Raw genomic sequence first — 17,282 nt, forward strand, 5'->3', positions numbered from 1 at the left:
AGTTTTGAACTTTTGTTTTGCTTTTCACAAATCTGGTTTTGTTTTTGTTTTTTGTTTTTTGGAAAAGTGGCCAAAATGAAATGTCTCAAGCCATACAAGATAAACACTTATAATTTAAAGACACAGAACAACTGTTGCATCAGTCAAAATAGAAGGAACAAGGACTTTCACATGACTGCGATTGGGTTAGATTGACGTATTTAACCTCGCCATGTCACATTTATTAAGTAGGGAGACGATTGTCTTCCTCCTTTTACACCGCATAACACTATCAGCAGCGTTAGGACTGCAGTACAAGCCATAATTTTAATTGTCATCTTCTTTTAATAGGCGAGTTCTTGATGCTGCTAAAAGAAGCAACCAGACTGGTCACTTCTTGTGGGTTGGATCAGACAGCTGGGGGTCCAAGAGCTCTCCAGTGACTGGCCAAGAGATGGTTGCCGAGGGAGCCATCACCATCCTACCCAAACGAGTGTCTGTGGATGGTAAGAGTTTAATTTGCACGTGTCAAGTTCTGAAAAATCATAAAAGGTGGATCGGTGCAACGTCATACATCTGGCCTCAACTGCTTCTCGTCGGAAATCCCTGGAGGGTGAAATTGTAACAAAAGCCTTAGAAGAGATTTGGTAACTTAAATAATCAAAGACTTTTCTTAAATATGTTGGCCTTTAATATATTAAAGAATAGAGGATGAAATAGTTTGGCACAAACATTTAAAAAATATTTAATAAAAATGCAAATAAATAGCAATATAACCAAAAATCCAGCTATGGATGCTGTGCAAAGCTGTAACTTTTTGCAACATGAAGTTAAAATGTCTCTAAGGCAGCAGATTTAATCCCACTTTTTCTTCATGTGTTTGCTATGAATATCATCTAATGTTCTTTCCAACCCTTAAAAATTTGAATATGCAAGTTTTAAAAGATGAAGTAACATATTTAAAGGTTACTTCATCTATCATCTGGCCTTGAAATTATGAAAATGGTTGGTGTGGCTTTCTTCAACTATAAAACAAGGGGCTTTGCTTTGACCCAAGCATTTCATTAAGCAATAGCAGCAGCAGATAAAATATTGGGTTGTAACTTGTGTGAGAAGCCTATAGGAAGAAAGTGTGATTGTATTAATCATTGATGTTCGCTTTTTTAAAAGCTCAGGTGTCACTTTCCAAGAAGTCAAAAAGCAACTTGACATTTATAAGGTGCATCGGAAACAAGACAACAGAAAATGTAAAAAAAAGATTTTTGTCGTTTTTATTGAAACGATTCATTAGATTTACAATTCTTCTTAACTGATTGGATTCAATCTTTAGACAAAGTTCTCCTTTACTGAATGTTGTCTCCTAGTTCTCACAAAACAATGTAAGAAAAATGCAAATTAAACAGCATTCATCAAAAAAAAAAAACGAACTCTGTCTCAAAGAATAATCCACGCATTTTGGCAAGGAAATTTTGTTAGCGTGTGAGGATTTTTTTTTTTTTTTTTTTTTTCCTCCCCCTTCGTGGTTTTTGACAGAAGAAGGGATGCTTATGTTACCGTTTTTGAGCACATCTGCCATCACAGTAGGAGGCGGGTGATCCCACATGACATGTGCTTCCCGTCGAGTTGCACATGGAGCGAACCCACTGTTCTCCCAGCAGTCTGCCTATCTGTAAAGCTGAACAGGTACGCGCCGAATCCACATCTGTGACAGCAGATGAGATCAATCAAGGCAGCGCTTGTCAGCTTGTACGCCGAGTCACACATGGCACAGGGTGTCTCAGTCAACTTGATCGTTTCTCACTGAGCGTTGGATGTTGCGACATGTACTGTTGCAGTTTAACCTCAGCATGTTGTGTTGGAGGATCGACTTAAATTGCCTTATTCGTTTCAGCCTCCGTGTGAACAACGTCCTGGTTTTTTTTTTTTCTTAAAGTGATCTGGTCATCCTATCCTACCATATGCCATCTGCTTTTTTCCATTCATTTGTGTTTGGAAAGCTTTTACTATTTCCCATCTTCTGTTTTATTAAATTGAAGGAAGGAGATCACCAAAATCGCATTATAAATCACATAGTGGCTATTAATTTTTTTTTTTTCCCCATGTCTAAATGTGTTTTACTGCTGAGAATAATTTTAACATTTCTGGTAAGCTCGGTACAAGTTCTGAGCCCCATCAGATGCTGATTTATTAAAGCCCCACCCCTTTTCGTCAGTGATGGCGATTCAGTCTCCGCTCTTCGAATCCTGTTTGTGCTGCTTTAACTTTTGGCCTCTCTGTCTTCTGTGCAGCATTTGACCGGTATTTCCGCAGCCGATCTCTGTCCAACAACAGAAGAAACGTTTGGTTTGCCGAGTTCTGGGAGGAAAACTTCGACTGCAGGCTCGGGATGCACGGCAAACGGACCAGCGCGCAGAAAAAATGCACAGGTAAGACTTGTGTTTTTGCTATTATGTGGTTTTATTTTAGAGGAGACTCACCAAGATAGTATCAGAAAAAAAATCTGGTTCATAGCAATTCACACTTTATGAAAACAGGTTAACGTCTTCCAATACTGAAAGGATTTCCCTGAATGAGTCCCTTTCTATTGTACATCGACAGTCATGAGAGCCTGAACAAAACGCAACATCTACGGAATGCAAATAACCAAATGTATCAAGAAAAGGAAATACCTTGTTGAAATGAATGCTTGAAATGACAGCAACATAATATTTCTTGTACCTGCGTGTTTACACAGTACATGTTTCCTTGTCTGTGTTGGAATCTCCTGCTGTTATGCGTTTGCGCTGTTTGTGTGAAACAAGTTTGAGCCTTTAAGCTTTATTGTCAGTTCACCAAACGAAAGAAGTGAGCCAGGAGCGGATGAGGCGTCACACTGGGACACGACCAGTTGGTGTGATCTCTGCACTTTTGTCTCCGGCTGATTGGGCCTGCATGTTCTTAAGTGTGACACACTGCGTACTCCCTGACTGATGCCTGCCATTAATTCACATAATTAGGTTTGTAAGGTCCGCAACTCCCATTGACCGCCTATTGCTTCCCCCGTGGCATCTGTGCGCGTCGGCTTGTACGTGTCCAGGGTCCTTTAATCATGTGCTAGAGTTCATTAATTCCAAGTACTCCGACTTTCATGATGGGAACACAAACCGCTCAGCGGCCACCTCACCGCCGTTCTGACACAGATGATGGGAACCTGTTGAAAAAGGAATGATGTTGTTTTTCTGAAACAGATGAGCGATGTGAATGATGTTTTCCTCAAAACAATGGAAAAGGCGGAAGGTTTATACATTGACAAGAGATGTAATGACATAACAAAACATAAATGTCAAATGAGGATTAGAAAAGTGGAGAAACTAATGCATTTTGACAAAATTGAGGGAAAACGTATCTTACTTCACACCATATATAAAACTTTTTACACAAGACGTGTGAGAGTCCTATAAGCTTGAAATTGCAATGCTATATCATATCTAGTGCATGTTGTGGTGCCTCTGAAACAGTTACAACTTTGTCCCTCGCCTGCATCTTAAAACAAGTTCTATGGAGTTTGGTTACACAGTCAAAGAGGATTCAACTTTAAAAAGAAACAAAAACATCTTGGTGAGTGAGTGAAGCTGACAGCAAATTGCACTCAAAGTATCAAAAGTAAAAGTTTGTAACCTTTGAGGACGTTTAATGGAATAATACACCATCTTTAGTGTTTGCATAATAATGTGTTAATAGTTTTGCACATTGCGAATTACAAATGACGGGTTCTGCAAGGAAGGTGTCTGAAAGTGGGACAGCTGAACAAGAGTCACTATTAGATATGTCCCAATTTAGGGGGTTGGTCCCAGATACAGTCCGAGTCGTTTTTTGACGTGTCCTGTTCTGACATTTATGGCATATTGCATGGAAAAGCGCAGGGTGACTTGTGTGAGGGGGTCTTTTACTCCTAAAACAATGGATTTTGAGACACTGCCCTCTGTTGCATTATCAGTTTTATTACATGAACTAGACTGTGTGGTTGCTCAGTGGAAAAGAGAAAGGAAATAGACACTGAACAACACTTTGTGAGGAAGAAAAGGGTAACGGTGTGTGCATGTATGAATATGTTACCTGGTAATTCCTAAGAGTTGAAGTGGGAAGAAGGGTAAGCCCTTGATGGATCAATGAGGGTCACAGCTACCCCTGGCACACCTGTTGAACAGCATAAACCTGACAGAGGTGGGAAGCCGAGGCAAAGGAGCAGCGGGCGCACAGGAAAAGACACAAGGCTCTACAAAGGCATCTAGCAGCAAGACTCCCCCTGCATGGAGCAGTGAGAACCAACCACCCAGTAGGCAGCCACAAAGCTCACAGCAGAAATCCGGGATCAGATGAAGTGAGGGCCCCGTGCAGTCCAACCCGGCAAGACAACCCAGAGGAATTAGAAAATCCTCAGGACCCACAATCAGCTCAACACCACCCTGTGGGGAAGGTGGGCCATCATCCAATAACCCAGCAACAGCAAGGGTAGAGCTCTCAGTCGAACAAACCCACACACAACCCCAACAGAGCCCCCAACGTCATTCCCAAAACACCGGCCCCTTGCCAACATAGTACAGACACAGAGCCAGGGGCCACCATGGGGAGTCCTGCCTGCTGACAGAGGAGTCGCTCCTCTATCCCCCCACCACAGGCCAGCCTCAGGTGGGGAGCCATCGTCTCCGCTGGGAGCAGACCGCGGCAGCTCAACCAGTCATGTGTGGAGACAGTCCCTCACAGGACTGTCTCACATGCGACACTTGTGCATGTCAAGAAGCAGACCAGCGTACAGACAGGTCTTCAAACACTTGTCTACTAAAAGTCATAAACAGGAGGGCACCATTTGTTAGTGTGCACTGTGCAATACAATATCACAACACAAACATAAAAGTAAGATAAAACTTTTTCCAAAGATGCTTCTGACATGACGCATAAAGCAACAATATTCTCAAAAGTCTCATCTTAATCCTGTTGAGAATGATTTTATGAAAAGTTAGCTGAAATGATAAACTGCCACAATCTGTTGTTTTTTTTAATCAGCTTATTGATAATTCAGCTCAAATCATATTTAAATGTGATTCTAGTCAACTGTGTGCAGACAAAACTTTAAAAAACAATGTTCTCTAAAAATCTTTGTCCTTTACTTTGGACGTCATAAAATTCAGTTAACATTGTTTCATTTTAAGGATGGAGCAAAGAGCTCCATCCTTAAAATGGAGCTCTTAAAATGCTTTAATGCCACCACGTGGCATTAAACACCAAGAATATGCAGAAGCCAATAGTTTTTCTTTTGGATTAAAAAGAAAAAGTGTACATAATAGGGAAATTTTGAAAGCCATGTATAAAAATTGGGTTGTTTTTTGTGACCATCAGTGCAAAATGAGCTCCTACAGCTTACTGGAGCTTTGGCCGTGAAACAAATTACCAGTGGACCAACAACAGATATCAGGAGCCGTGTTAGTCAGTGTCTTAAATACCAATTCTTTAAAAATACTGAGATATGGACCCCGAGTTGATGCTAAGTAGCAGGTCTATTTAAAATCTTCTAGAAATGAAAGAACAAGGATCCCCCACTGAACCAGTTCAAAGGAGCCGAGTGGAAGCACAGGTTGTTTTGGCTTTTATTTCTTTGGTAGCTTCTCCAAGTGACTCCAATCTGAGAAATACATTTTAACGATCCGAGTGCGCCACCACGCCTTTCGGCTTTCATCGCTTCACTTTCTCTGTCAGCGAAAAACATGCACACATGCAAAAATAACAATAATGATAATAATAATAATAATAATAATAAAATTAAAAAGGAAATCCCAGGCTCTCAGACTTGGAGACACCGCTGATGAGCTCATCAGCTCGGTCCACTCAGACCCTCGAGCCAAAAACGCAGCGATACTGAAAGAAAGCGGTCTGGTAAAATAAAAAAATATATATATAAAAAGATGCCAGAGGGGGAAGCTGACTATGGCAGACAGCAGATCACAGATAAGCCCACATACTCAGACACACTTGTATCCCCAGTGGCTGCAGATAAAAATCCTGGACGAGGGCACAAGCTGCAGTATGTGTTGATTACCTCTACCACTATGCTTATTTTATGTTTTTTCGTAGTCTCAGGTGTCTGTATTCTCTTGGCAAGTTCTTTCTTTTAAACTTCTTTTTTTTTTTTATGCATGTATGTACAATGATTTCTGGACAGACCACACTAGTGTTTGTTAGTAGACCAGCTCCTAATTGGAGCAAAGAGACAGAAGAGCAGAACATGTCTAAATACAACTGGAGTGTTTTTAGGCAAATCTCCGCGGGTTGCGTGCGTCGATTGAATCCACGTCCTCACGCATTTGCCAATATCGTGCCCGCCCTTTTGTTTCTAAAGTTCAACGATCACGGTTTGCACAATGAACTCGCTCCTCTTTCTTTTCCAACCCTCCCCCAGTACGCTGACTTAAATTGATCTTTTTAAAAAAAAAAATAAATAACCACAGGTCCTTGGCTCAGCCTGCTCTCACTTGGACGGTTATGCATACAGAGGGGGAGAGAAAACTAGAGTTAAACACATTAACATGCTCGCTTAGTGCATGCATTTTTTTTTTTTTTTCTCCACCGGTGGATTCAGTGCACCAGAGAGCAACAACATTCAGGGTGACAGGAGATGCAAGCCTCCGGTAAACACAGAAACGAAACAAAGTGTTCTGTGAAGAGGAAACAAGGTTGGTACGATGCAGGCAGTTGTCTCTTTGTCTGTGTGGGTTGCGACATGTCGCTCTCTGGGGAATGAGTGACATCTATATTTTGTATCTCTCAATTTTGTATTTTTTTACTTCTTTGTTCTGCATATGCTAATCTTCTCTGGCATGGACATAAGTCGGCCTTCAGAATTCTTGGTAAACTCTTGAGAACATCAAAAAAAAAGTGATGTACTTGATTTCACTCTATTAGAGATTCGATTGAGTGGTAGTCAAAAAAAAAAAAAAAAATCTGTTTTCTTGGAGTTTATTTAATTCAGTGCATTATTTTGACAAAACAAATATGAGATCTTGAGCTTAAGCTTACATCTAGCAGTGATGATGGTTAACTCTTCAGGTCTGCTGTTTATGGAGCTTTCTGAAAAGCCATTTGCAAAGCAATTTGTAATGATGTATATTTCATGAAGCTGTGTATGGTAGTTTGCAGTAGCTGGCCTCTATTATTATGAAAGAGGCAGGTTTTGCATGCTGGGGTTGATGGGTCCAATAACATTTACAGATGTAGTAAAAAAAAAAAGTGTCATATGCAATTCTTACAGAATGACGAGGAAAACAATTTAAAATGTGGCCAAGTCTATATTTTTCTGATTGGGAACAAGTCTTGCCATTCCCCTCCGACCCCAGACGTCAAGTTATTTTTGTCTGGATATTTTCTCTTTCCATCCATTCTCTGTAAACCAGATAGAGATGCAATTTCTAAAATGGCCAAACCAGCCAGTCTTGTGCCCTTAAATCCTGTTTGTTTTTTGTTTTTTTTTACTATTCTGGCACTGTTTATCAAACTCATTGGTAAAAAGTCCAGGTAAAATATTGCACGTTTTAACAGTTTTGTTAGTCCTTTAAGTAATTTCCGCTCAATTTCCGTTCTTTTCTGTACCTGGGCATGCAGTCTCCGGGCGTTCTGCATTTTTGTCAGTGGCCTTCCATGTGACATGCAGACATATTTTGTGAATGTCCACTGATTGGCCAGTAGGTGTCAGCATATGGAGTGATTAAGTAGCTTAGATGCATGAACACGACTGCCCACTGATTACTATGCATAATAAAATGTTTAAGATAATTTCTGGTGTGAGACTAGGGACTCAGGGATGTTCAAGATTTTGTATTCACTTTACTTTTTAAAAGTTATTTATTATGAGATTATTATTTTTTTAAGCTACCAGCAGAAGTTAATGGTGTAACTTTACTCTCTCATTGGCAAACAGGGAGTCTTGGGGAAATGCTTGTCTGCAGACATCCACACACACTCACTGGGAGCTTTATATTTCCCCAGTTTACCATCAATAATTAATACTTTGGAGAGGGTTATTAATGGTGAATTTATCTTCTTAAAGCTACTAAGCGATAGTTTGATGTTCTTGCCTTTTGAGCACATTGCGCGCATTTCTTACTCAGCGAAAAACGGCACCTCTAAGGTTTCTCTCTGGATGTTTTCGTAGGCAACAAGAGGGCAGTTTGCAGAGAGACGCACGTTGCCACAGTTTTGTGCAGTGAAAAAGTAAAAGTTGAGGAGCTGAAGTGTCATTTACCTGCAGAGAAATGATCCTTTTTTCCATTTTGTTGTGGAGGACGTGGTTATCTAACCACTTTCCGTGATGCCCTCTGCGGTGGTTGATTTATGGGAGGCAGTCGTGCAGTACAGAGCGTGACTGTGACATCCAGCGATATTCCTCTTTAGATGCAGTAGGGATGTGAAACTACTTGTTGCTGTTACAGGCAATTCTGTGGAGTTTGAGGCATCTATCTGGAAACACAGACATAAACACATAGCAGAATGTAGTTATTTTAGGATATATATATATATATATATATATATATATATATATATATATATATATATATACATACTTGGATTAAGTCGGAAACAGGAATCACACTCCTAAAAAAAAGTTGCAAATCCAGCCGTTTTAAATGTATTTTGCAACAAAATCGGTGATGCACTATTAGATACCTCTAAGAATTGTTTTAACATTAATGTATATAAGAAAGTAACTGAGGTTTTTCTGTCATTTTTATTTTGTGTTATGCAAGTTTGTGTCTCACAAATGTATCTACATCTAATAATGTGAATTTAGATAATGATGTAGATTGAGATTTTGACTGTTTAGTTTTCCGCGTTAATTTCGTGGCTCTTTACATCTGAGACGATTTTGGTTTTACCTTCTTCAGGATTAACTCCTACCTCAGCACGTCAAACTGTGCCGTATATCAGTCTTTTGAAAGACAAATATGTTAAACTTTTTGCTAAAGCTTTTAGATTTCATCTGGTTTATTTGCACATTTCAAGGGAAACGTAGAAAAATGACAACTGGCTTCACGTTTTTGGCCAGCAGTAGAGATTTCTGCTCCGGGATCGCCTCCACTAAGCTGTTGGAGCCTAATTGGCATATTTGCAGTCATAGGAAAGAGCAAAGAATGCTCTGTAGATCCTGCTTAAGTCCTATTTAAATCTCCTCTCAGTAATCAGTACAGGCTCCCCTAAAGATTTGACAAGTTCTGTGGCAATTAAAGCAAACAATGCTAAAGAGTACGATAAAACTTGAGGAAGGAAGATGGCCACTCCACTCCTGGACTCGCCTTTCCTGCCAGGAATCGTGGAGATGAAAACGGATACATTTATTCCCGTTCTTTAAGAGGTTAAAAAAAAAAAAAGATTAATGAGTTACGTGTAAAATATGTTTTAATATAAAGTTTTTGTGCATATTTTCTGTTTCAGAACTCAAGTAGGAGAGGTGTTGGAATATATTAGCACATTCTCCATGCACATAAGCAAATGCATATATTTTATTGCAATAGGGAACAATTCTAGTGCCTTGATGTGGCATAAGGCGACTCCTGCAGTCCAATCAGCTCCTGAGGTTTTCTACCAACCATCCTTTCATGATTTATGTCTTCATTTCTTGTTCCTATTTTCATTTACATTCCCCCCATTCGTCCCTAGTTTTTCTTTTTTCTTTTTTTTTTTTGTACCTGAATCCAATTTTCATCCCGTCCTCTCCCACTTACCTTTGACATCTGCTTTTTGTCTGTACCGTCTCTCCTCATTCCATCTCCCTCCCCTGATTGGGTTTAAGCTGTACAGGAATGTGTTTGCTCAAGAGCGGTGGGATAAAAGACATGCTAACGTTAAAAAAAAAAGAAAAAAGTCCACCAGCAGAAAGAGGAATGGACTGATAAAACTAGATGAGAAAAGTTCAATACGCCGCCGTATAATTCGAGAGCAAATCTAAATTGTCAAGGCCGTGATTTAGCAGAATGTGAATAATGACTGTTGAATTATTTATATTTGCTGAGTATACTATCAGGATTAATATATATCAGTAATAATTTAGCAACGTAATATATTGTATATTAGCCACATATGTCAATGCCCTCATATTATTCATGAAAAGTGGTGTTATGCTGAAAATCGATCTTTATGAAGCAGGAAAGTTTCTGGCTGCAAGCTGGATCGCTACGGCAACCCTGAAGTGAAAAAAACACAACAGGATTTCAGAAAACACGTCAACAATAGCAAACTCGTGATGTTTTAGCAGAACGTGCGAGCAAAAATTGTGCCGCCTTTTCCTGGATTAGTAAACTCCAGCGTTCAAATCAGATTAGACGCAACAATTTGACATTTCATTTAAAAGTTAATTTTAATAATAAAGTTCAAGGGAAGAAAATGTGTATGCAATGTAGATTTGTTGCACTGGCACAATGTAAAACAAGTGTCACTAGTCCATTTTAATAAGCAACCTCTGAAGTTTGAAATATTTCCATGGTCACAGGTGTGTGGAATCCAGCTGATTACCTCCACAGTTATCAGTACATATGTATATATATGTAGTTGACGATTTTAAACTGAAATGAAATGAAAACCAGTTTGATTTGGTGGATCCTCATTCATTAAAGCCTCGTCTTAATAGGCCACCAAGTGGTGAAAATAAAAACTGTAACTGATTATTAATGTAACACTTTCCATCAAAATTTAGGATTTGGCTTTCTCAGCTTTGTATTTAATGCATTGCCTCAAGGTGAATAATTCAGACACCATATTAATATTAAGAATAAATTCGACTCGGGCTAAATACTTGCACCAATCACAGGCCTGAGATCCATTTAATTACAATTGCACAAACTCCAGCTCTCGCAATTCACCCAGACTTGAGTGGTGCAACATTGTTGCCCCTGGCAGCTTCAATGCTTTCTTGTCAAATTAAGTTCACCCTCTGCCTTATGTTCATTTCCCATTCTCCTCTATCGATTGTTTGTTTCCGTCTTGGCAGATTTGCCTTAGAACTAGCTCTGAGCCAAAGGAGGAATGGGAATAAAATAATGTGAGGGCTTGTATGAGGTGATGGCAGAATTTAAAATGGAAAAACAAAAAAGAAAAAAAAACACAGCAAAAGAAAACTTTAGCAAATGCAGGAAGACTGATGACGTTTCAACTAAATGCAAATAATAAAACCCAATTGAATTTGAGCGTTTCGAGATCTTACCCCAAATGTTTCAGATCGTCAAATAGATTTGATCTTTCTGCGAGGTTTTATTTACATCCAAGTGACATAGCAGGCAAAGAAAAAACAACAATGAAAGAGGAGAAAAGTCTCCACTTATTTTTGGACGAAGGCTGAATATAGATCCCAAATTGAGGTTTAATTAAGGAGCTTGTTTAAATCATTAGTCTGTCATCTTTGGGACCATAAATCATTACGTGTGAAATGCGTTTGAGGCGCTGGTCCATGAGGCCATCAATCAAAGCACTTAGCCATTGAGCAGCCTTACATTAGTCCTACCTCACTGCCTTAATGCATTGGTTTGTTTTTGTCTTAAATACAGCAGCGGCTTTGCTTACGAGTTAGTAAGGCATGCCATTTGTTTCTTTTTCATTGGTTTTGCTGGCATCAAGCTGATAGTGGGACCTTCTGTTAAATGAGCCAGAAGGAATGAGCCAAGTTCTGCAGGTGTGCAAGTGTTGCTTATATGCATCAGTGGAGCCAGATTAAATACGCAGGCTTTGGAAAGGAAAGAGATTGGGATTTTGATTAACTTTCTATAAAACAGCACTTTTAATCTTGATGGTTCCAATAAGTCATTCTTATTCATGCGCAGGGCTGCATTTGGAGACGACACATTTAGGGTTGGCTAACGTATATTTCAAGAAGCGTTAGCACTAAAGCTTCCACACAAAAAAAAAAGTGAACGCGAAATCAAGAATTAATAAATCAATGGCATAAAACACCGAAAGGAAATGAAAAGTTTGGCGGAAAAAAGTTTGACACATTACAACAAAAGCATTCAGTTTTTATAATAAAATTATACTGCAGGATTACATGAGAGGTGGATATTTTTAAAGGCAAAGATGCTAAAAAAATAACAGGAGAATTGTGAAATAAAAAGTAACAGAGATAAAACTGAAACCAAGTATTCTCTTTTTATTATTCAAGGTAGAATAAGCAATGCAGATGTCTGATGAAATCAGAAAAGAACGGTGTGAAACTCCCCATGAGTGACAAATGTTACGATTAACTGATTTGTTAGATGGTTTTTCCATGTGGCAAACATTTTGGCAGATATTGACTGTAGAGAGTTTGTCAGGTAGTCTTAAAGGGGTTGTTTGCTGGTGAACATTGCCTTTAACATTAAGGAATAACGGTCACTGTTCGCTATGAACCAGCATAAGGTTCTCACCATCAAATAACCTTCAGTAAAAAAAAAAAAAAAAAAAAAAAAAGAGTAAGTAAAAGAAGGTAAAATGTGTCCACCAGATNAAAAAAAAAAGTAAGTAAAAGAAGGTAAAATGTGTCCACCAGATCATCACATTACAGATTACAGGTTTAGCAGAAAAATAAGTTGCGACTGCGGGATACTTTGTGTGTCTTTGTGTAGAATCGCAAAACACACATTTTTTTACTCATCCTTATACAAATTTGCAGTGACTTTGTAATTAATACAGCACTTGAGTGTGTGCTTGAGTGGTTTGGGGGTCTAGATAAAGTACAAGCCATTTACCGTTTAATACGCTTCCCTTTTATTTACTTGCTTGTCGCAACTTTGTAGCTTGACGATCAGTCCTTTTTCTTGGCAGTACAGAAGCCCATCTTCTTCTACGTACTTGGTACTCGTAGTTCTACGAAGAGAAACGCGCCGCGTGTTTCCACTTCTTCGTCTGAAGGAACCTAACTTATTTATGAATTGACAGAGTTGCAGAAAGTTCAGAGCCACTTGTTGATCTCATAAAGTCTAACTCGCCCTTGAACAGCATTGAACAAAAACAACTTTTACCAGCAGGTTCAACTCTACTGGGAACCGCCTCCGTTAACGCAGATTCAAAACAGGTGTCAACGACTTTGACCGGTGTTTATGCAGCCACAGCAGATTTTGCCGGCAGCACGTCCACGGTGCTAATATTTCTGCTTACCGCGGCGCCTACTCCAGTAAAACGAACTCATTATCATGTTTGAGACGTTTTGAGCTTTTAGACATGGTGCATTATGCTCCTGGAAGTACCTATTAGAAGATTGTAGCGCTGTGAATAAAGAAGGAACGAACGTGATCAGCAACAATAATACTCGGTCGGGGTGTGGGATTTAAATGATGCTAAGAAAACATCCTCCACATCTTAACACACCCACCTTCTTGGATAATTGATGCCAAAATTGTGATGAAATCTTTTCTGTTTTTTTTTTTAATGTCGCTTGCCAAAATTTGACCCAGCTGTTTGAATGTTGCAGCGGATAGCAAGTCTTTGGGGACCAAGGAAAGATAATGTCCAATTTTGTTGAGCCCATTTCCATTCATGCAGCTACTGCTCACTTGATTTTTTTTTTTGTTTGTTTTTCAGCCTTGAGAGATGATTCTGCATGATTCTCCCAGTAGACTGACAGTTCCTGACATACTAAAAGCTTCCAGTGTGATCTAGATCTGCTTTCCTTCCCGTCCCAATGCTTTGTTTGAATTCCAGCAAGTTTTCAAGGTCACTTCTTTAACCTTAGATTTCTTGCATTTGTTACGTGGACAGTAACAAATGTTATTTTTGTTTTAATGAAACAAGACCAGCGGTGTCAGTTTTATCCAATAAGTCAACATCATGTTACTGCAATAGAAATCCTCCCCACCCTCCCCCCTCTTTTTTTCTTTTCCACTTTTATCTCCAGTCATTTTGATGCTATCAGAGAGAGTTGTGGACTTTGCACCTCTGCACCAGCGATGAAGTGCTGATTTAAAGATTCAAGTGAGTTGTCGTGCATTTTGACAGCCTCCTTTGAAGAGCTTCTTCAAAATGCGGTGTAAAAATTTTTTTTTTTGAAGGGTTGAAGATTTTGAAAATAATGCGAAAATATCCATTTGAAGTCCCCTGCCTTCACGCTACTACTGTATATATTTACTGTAGTTGTCAAGACGGATGGACAGTTACCTCAATTTTGAAGGAAATTTTCTTCTAGAAATAATGTTTTGTAGCAAAGTTTCTTTCTTTCTTTCTGCGGCTCTTCTCCGGAATCCGTAATGGGTTTGTACAAATCTCAAAAACGAATCGCCTCGCGCCGGGCCTCCCTTTCCGTTGCGACGAGAACAAATAATCGACCACAACGTGTCTAAAATGTCTCGCAGGCAGATATGGAGATGATTGCCTCCTCGCTCAGCTTCTGGTTCGCACAACTTTTATGAGACATGAAAGCTACTTTTCATCTCTACTTCTGCCTCTTGGAGTTCTCTGACGGATTGTTTTTTTTCTTCTTCTTCTTCTTTTTTTATTTAGAGCAAATCCTCTCTTACTCAGCAAGCAACCAGCCAAGCTGCCTGTGGTCTCTGATGTCATTAACAGAAAGCTGAAAGGCTGAATTTCATTTAGCAGCTGCTGGCTGGTAAAAAAAAACAAAAAAAAACAGATGAGAGTGTAACACATATAAAGCAGAGAGCGTATAAATATTTGGTACATCTGTGCTTTTATCTTTACATTTATTTAGCTCTACGTCTTGATGAGGTTTCTTTTTTTTTCTTGCTTTACTTTGCACCTGCACACAACGAGTGCGCTTTGGCAAAAACGAATGTGTGTAATCGGTGCTCCCGCCAGGTGCTGACAACGTGCTGACAGATTGAACAAAAGCCGGATCGTAGCGAACTCCTCACACTCACCAAACACGAGCAGCCTTTGCTCCAGTTTCTGCACCTGACGCAACCCGGAGAAACGCAGACGGTAGTGTTTCCCCCCAGCTAGCGCAGTGCGCCGGAGTAACAGTCGTTTAGCTGTCTGGAAGTGGGGATTGCGTTTTCTTGCGATACGCTGATTAATGGTGCATCATGTCATTTCACATCTCATAAGAACTGCAGAGAGAGAGAGAGATTCTCATTATTGCACGGCAGTTTGATCTATGGCTCGAAGTACAATACTTTGTTCTGATGCTCGTCTGAGTGGGAATGTGCACGTAATCCGAACAGAAACGAGAGAAGAGCGTATGTCAGGAAAAACAAGGAGATGCCTCCAGCTTTAAAGAGAGGGTGGTGCATACAATGAGGTCACAAATCTGATTAGGAACAAACAGTGGATTCATCAACCTGTAGCAGACACCCCTTCTACAGTTTACAGCTGACGACTCCAAGTACCTTCTGCTGAACTGGTTCCAGCTGTTGACATGAAGTCCACAGTTTTTATTTAATGATTGTGTAACCGCAACGAGTTTGTCGTGTTCTCGTGTATTTATTAGGGATGATCTAAAAAAATATATATATATATTAGCACTTGATGCTAATTTGGGTTTGAGATGGACCACTCGCCTATACTAGCTCTCATACTTCGATTGACTTTTCAAGTAATTACTCCTTTTTATCAAAACTACTTTAAAACACATTCCATAGTAATATCCTGTGTGCTAATCAATATCCTGCCCCTTTATTTGTGGTGTATTAGCTTAATTAGATGGGTAATTGTGGCAGAACATTAGACAAAGAGAACTGTAGTCTTTGGTTTAATACAGACAATTAATTTCATCCTGATCCAGACTGCAAAACTGACTAATGGTACAAGCATCGTAGGTGCTTTGCGTGGACCAGAGTGGCATCGTTGCACCGCATGACAATTGGGTAATTTTAGTCGTTTCAGCTTCTTGAATACGTGAAACACCCGTCTGGTTTGCCGAGAGCTGTGCAGTAGATGCTACACGTACCAAAAATTGCTGATGCGACCATACAGCTGCAAATGTTTTTACGTGAACGCCGATTTGCGATGAAGAACGACGAGAAGAGGAAAAACAAATCGAGCACACTCTTCTAGTAACCCAGAAGAATTTCCTGGATGTGGCCAGTTCTTTTTTTTTTTTAACTGCCCAATAGGATGACATATATATATCTGTCAAGCTGTCAGAGAGAAGCCCTTTCATTACTTAAACTGATGAGAAGGTAGACATGAGTAGCAGCTTAGCTGGTTTCCTCGGGGCAGGAAAGGAGTCAGGAGAGTTTACTGCTTCCTATCTATTTCTTGCTTAGCAGGGAAGAAATTTGACAGTCGTTTGGCCTGTTGGAAACGTCAGGACGTTCTACACTGAACGGAATAGTGTGAGGCACATTAAGGTTTAAAGTCAAGGCAACAAAATGTGTCATAGATACGAAAAACTACATTTAAAAAAGAAAAAAAGGTTCTGGATTAGTTCTTAACCTAATTCTTGTAACTTACAAGAATTTCTGAAGTGCTTTCAGTATTACTCTGAACAAATTCATAGCCATCCTGAGCAGTTCTCATCTGTGTTCTTTAATTTTTGAGAGATTTTATGTTACTGTTCCTCACTATAAATTCCAGTTGTCTTCTTATTCTGCTGTTGCTTTGGTCTAACATGATCTTTTATTTCTTTGACCCTTTGGTAAAGTATGCAAATCAGGAAATCTACCCAACAAAGAGCTAAACTTTACTTCAGGTTGATCTGAATCAATCAATTGGATATGTGAACTGAAGAAGACTGAATGCTTACATTAAATAGACTTGCTTTGATTTATTTCTGTTTTGTTCTTTTTCTTGAATTGCAAAAATGTTGCATTGATAATTGAAACATTTAGAAATGGCTTTGCCTTCCCTTTTAGCAGCACACAATCAGGCATTTCGACAAGGATGTTTGCCCTTTCGATTGCAATTTGGCCTTCGTTTTATTTTTAAGCATGAAGCCCAGTGGATCAACTTAGACAATGCCCATCATATCCACTGCCTGAAAGCAACAGGTTTCAGTCGGCGTTGTCCATTTGAAAGTGCTTGACAGGCTGAAAGAGTTTGGCAAGACTGACTTCTAGAGTGCAAACAAGCATGTGGAACATGGAGCTACTGAGGAAAAATTGTTTTCTCTGCCCTGCTGTGCAGAATCAAATGCAGAACACAGAAGAAGAAGGGGAGGGAGAAAAAAAAACAACAAAAAGGACAAAAGCTCTGTCAAAGATGTTACACCTGACAAAGAGCTGTGGTTTGTCCTGCATGCTCCTACGCACACATTACAATACATTTCATTCCTGACACATGCAGCCTTGCCTCCCAGGGACGCTTAGGACTAACTTCTTTTCGGTGCTCCCTCACATCGGCGCCGTCGCGAACAAATACAA

At 39.6% G+C, this 17,282-nt stretch overlaps 1 protein-coding gene across 8 annotated transcripts in view; it reads left to right on the forward strand.

Annotated features, from left to right (window-relative positions):
* grm8a (glutamate receptor, metabotropic 8a) overlaps window positions 1–17,282 on the forward strand; it is a 255,278-nt gene that overhangs the window by 180,549 nt on the left and 57,447 nt on the right. For all 8 annotated transcript variants that reach the window (XM_016664539.1, XM_016664552.1, XM_016664554.1 and 5 more), the window contains 2 exons: window positions 331–485; window positions 2,268–2,405. In XM_016664539.1, the coding sequence (XP_016520025.1) occupies window positions 331–485; window positions 2,268–2,405 (293 nt within the window). The remainder of the gene's footprint in view (window positions 1–330; window positions 486–2,267; window positions 2,406–17,282) is intronic.

Source organism: Poecilia formosa, unplaced genomic scaffold (genome assembly GCF_000485575.1).
Source record: "Poecilia formosa unplaced genomic scaffold, Poecilia_formosa-5.1.2 Scaffold9, whole genome shotgun sequence".
NCBI lineage: Eukaryota > Metazoa > Chordata > Actinopteri > Cyprinodontiformes > Poeciliidae > Poecilia > Poecilia formosa.